The following is a 3544-nucleotide window of genomic DNA, read 5'->3' as shown; positions in this document are numbered from 1 at the left end:
TACAGCACTCAAACACTATGGCCTGTGGACCAAGTGTTCTTGATTTATACAGCTTGAACCTAAAACCACCTGAAATAGATAGTTAAGGACACACCGCAGACTCAGATTTTAACTAAACTAATTGCTACTAACGTTTCCCTCAATAAGTGAGTCAAGAAGTCCTGGGTAGGGCAAGAAGCAAAGTGGCTGTCATGTCTGAAAGGCCTTTACTTGAATGGATTGGAGTTCTTCATATGTTTCTTTCTTTATATTCTTCATGTGGACAGTGGCCAGCACTGTGGGCGGAAAGAACACACGTGAGATTCTGCCATGACCACACAGAACAGACTCTCCCAGAACCACGCTGCAGAATCCGGACCACATATCTTGGACATCTGTGTCCCAAATTCTCACTTCAATACTGTTGTATCCAGAGCTAGCGTTAAAGATAAGATGTCACACTGATAGCCACAGAAGCACATACGAATGGATTTACACATTGCCCTTCGCTTGGAACTTATGGTGATGGTCTTGAATGTTAAAAAGTGGTTAAAATATGCCATATGACACAAATTAATACATGGAAAGCAAATGAAGCAATTGAGACTCTAAAATTTGACGTTTTTGGTTGTGGGGATCTAATCCAGGATCTCTTTTATGCTTGACTTCTAGATCAGAACACCATTGTAACCTTTGAAGTACAACAGAAAAGGCCACAAAAGATACAAACAAACAAAAAAAAAAAACAAAAGTAACAAGAACAACAAAAAAGACTAGGGACAAGAGCATTGGAAGAAAATGGAGTTGACAAAATTGCTTAGAGTGAAGAATGCAAGAATGGCTCTATTGCTTTTCATAGTCTTTGTCCCTATGCATCCATTCTTTCCTCTTAGCATGTTGATCCCATGTACACATGCTAAGCAAGAGCTCTACCCTGACAATTACTCCCTCCCACCCGACTTCCAATCCTGCTTTTATTCTCTGGACTCGTTTGTTCTGAGAACGGCCAGGGCTGGGCCCATGGCAGGTTCATTCAGGGACACTTGTCAGAGCTGGAGACAACTTACTTGTGCCTCAGTTGTTCCCTGTGCTAGGCCACTCAACGTTTGAAGGGGAGGAGTAACGCTCTGGTCCTAGCAGCTGCTGTGCACCAAGGTTGGGCCCTATGTCCTAACTCAGTTTTGACCACAAGTTCTTACCACCGGGAAATGGAAGGATGAACCATAGAAAGACCTGTGCTTTTTCAACTTGGCCAGTGTAGAAACAAATTCAGTCAATACCATACCATTTTTCAAGTGGCCCTTTCTCAGATTCAGGCCATCGTCTGCAGTCATGAGCAGCTCACGGATCCCTCTTGACACCAAAGCCTGGGGAGAAAATCAGTAAGAGAAATAAATGGGTTGCCCTAGGCCCATGAATTTGCTTCTTCCTAGGGCTGGATTAAAAAAAAAAAAAAGAACTATGGCCATGGATATGAGACCGTTCATTTGAGACATGGAGAGGAAGGCTTCGTTCCCCATGCAACCACTTTTCTGTTAAAAAGTTAAAACAAAAATGTGAGTCCTGCCTCTGTCACCCTCCTCAACAGCAGTCAAATTCCAAACCTCAGAGAAGAGGCAGAGGGGCAATTGTAGCACCCAATGCAGTGCTTTCCCCAAAGGCCCTCCAGGGGTTGCTCCAAGCCACAGAGCAGAAACTGAATGCTTCCGTCCGTGCTGTCACCAAATCACCACACCTTATGAGCCAAATCACCACACCTTATGAGCCAAATCACCACACCTTATGAGCCAAATCACCACACCTTATGAGCCAAATCACCACACCTTATGAGCCAAATCTACAAGACACTCTTCTGTCAGTAGTTTCTTCAGTCAGTGGCACATAAATTGTGATTACTCCACCCATGGTGGCCCTTTCACCTGCATGACCCTTAAATATTCCTAGTTTGACTACAAATACTTCAGGAATACTCTCAATCAAGAGAGAAGAGATGAAGGGACTTATGTAATGGAGGGGCAAAATACTGAGGTGGTGGCTGCAGGTTCTAAGACAAGTCAAACGTGTGCCTTTTTTTGGTCTTTTGGACTACAATATCTTGAAAGCCAAAGAATCAATGGAATTCACCTCTGAGTCTTTTGTTGGTATCATAAAATGGTTGGTTTCTATAAGTCAATTTCAAAAACTAAAAAAGGCAGGAAAAATCACTCGAGTGAGAGGAACCAGGTGAAAGACAGGAAGAGATCATAGTGAGCAGCCGAAGTTTGCAAATGTATGGCAAGGCTAGAGGCCCAAGGAAAGTCCAGTTGCAAGGATAAAACCTAACAGTTTTAGAAATGCCAGTGCCCGGTGATAGTCATCAGAAACAGTATACAATGAAATGGAGCAGATTCTGGAACATTGGTGCTTATAAAATATTTTATATTGTTAATGTATGAACTTAAAGTGAAGTGAAATATGCCCCCCCGCAGTGCTGCAGCATGCATGGGCGGCCTGCTTATATTGAGTTTCATGGTCTGAGTTGATGAGGATGACTGACCAAGTCTCTTCCTCAAGGAACAGGTCCTGCCGAGGTATGAAATCCAATCGCTGGATTCAGAGTCCAGAGCATTAACCATTACACCATGGGAGCTGGTGATTTGGACTTATAAAAAAAAAAAAGCTAAAATTAGGGTCAGAGCCATAAGCAGCAAATATTAACCAGAAGCTGGGATACTCATTTCTTGTGATGCAGCAAGACAATGATCTAAGTTGTCTGACAGAGTGCTTGGAGCAGCTTCTAAGTCCATGGCTCTCAATCTTTTGGGAGTTATACAGGGGTAGCATAGGACTACCTGCATTTCAGATGTTTGAAAATAACAATGAGAAAAAAATTTGTAAGGGGGGTGACCATAACATGGGAAACTATATTAAAAGGTTAAAGCATCAAAAAGGAAAAAAAAAAGGTTAAAAACCAATGACTTAGAAAATGTCTCTCTCCTTACTCAAGGTCAAATCAGACTTTAAAATGTATGTTTAGCCTCATTGTCTTTGCTAACTTTGTTAAACTTAAGCTATTTGGATAAGTCATATATACTAAAAGGAACTTATGGCCCTGCCATTAATATATGACTACGGTGCCTTAGAACTTGTCAAGGGCAATGCTAGCCCCTAAGGTCCTTCCTGTTCCCATTTTGCCATGAGACCTTTTCCTTGTCACCTTTCCTTGCCTTCCCAGGTGACAGCATTAACAGCTGGATACAAACTTGTTCTATTTTTACCCGTGGAATGGCTAATTTAGTTTTCTTTATTAGTTTCCATTCAAAATCATTAATTTAAAGGCAAAACCTGTTAGGAATATAATGTAAAACCCTAGTCTCACGAAAGCTCCTAAATTACTGTAGACTGTTAGGGAATACAAGCTAATAATCAGTCATCCTCAAAGCACTGAAATGATTAATTACAGGGATAAGCCCTCTTTAGTTTCCTGTATATGATTTCAAAGTCAAGCTTAAAACCAAGTAACTAGAAACAAAGTTTGTCTAATCAGACATACCTAAGCAGCCCTCAGAGATCTGAGGAATATGGC

The 3544-nt window shown here is 41.5% G+C and overlaps 1 protein-coding gene across 1 annotated transcript in view; it reads right to left on the bottom strand.

Moving 5' to 3' along the window:
• Positions 1–189: 189 nt before the first annotated feature.
• The window catches only part of LOC126512365 (beta-galactosidase-1-like protein 2), an 18093-nt gene continuing 14738 nt past the window's right edge, over positions 190–3544 (bottom strand). The window contains exons 7-8 of the mRNA XM_050160097.1: positions 1265–1346; positions 190–275 (exon numbers count right to left, since the gene is read on the bottom strand). Coding sequence (XP_050016054.1) covers positions 190–275; positions 1265–1346 — 168 coding nt within the window. The remainder of the gene's footprint in view (positions 276–1264; positions 1347–3544) is intronic.

Source organism: Alexandromys fortis, unplaced genomic scaffold, assembly GCF_014885135.2.
Source record: "Alexandromys fortis isolate MF-2015 unplaced genomic scaffold, M_Fortis_MF-2015_v1.1 scaffold_108, whole genome shotgun sequence".
Lineage (NCBI taxonomy): Eukaryota > Metazoa > Chordata > Mammalia > Rodentia > Cricetidae > Alexandromys > Alexandromys fortis.
The sequence above is the reverse complement of the archived record's forward strand: the minus strand, read 5'-3'. Positions and strand labels throughout refer to the sequence as shown.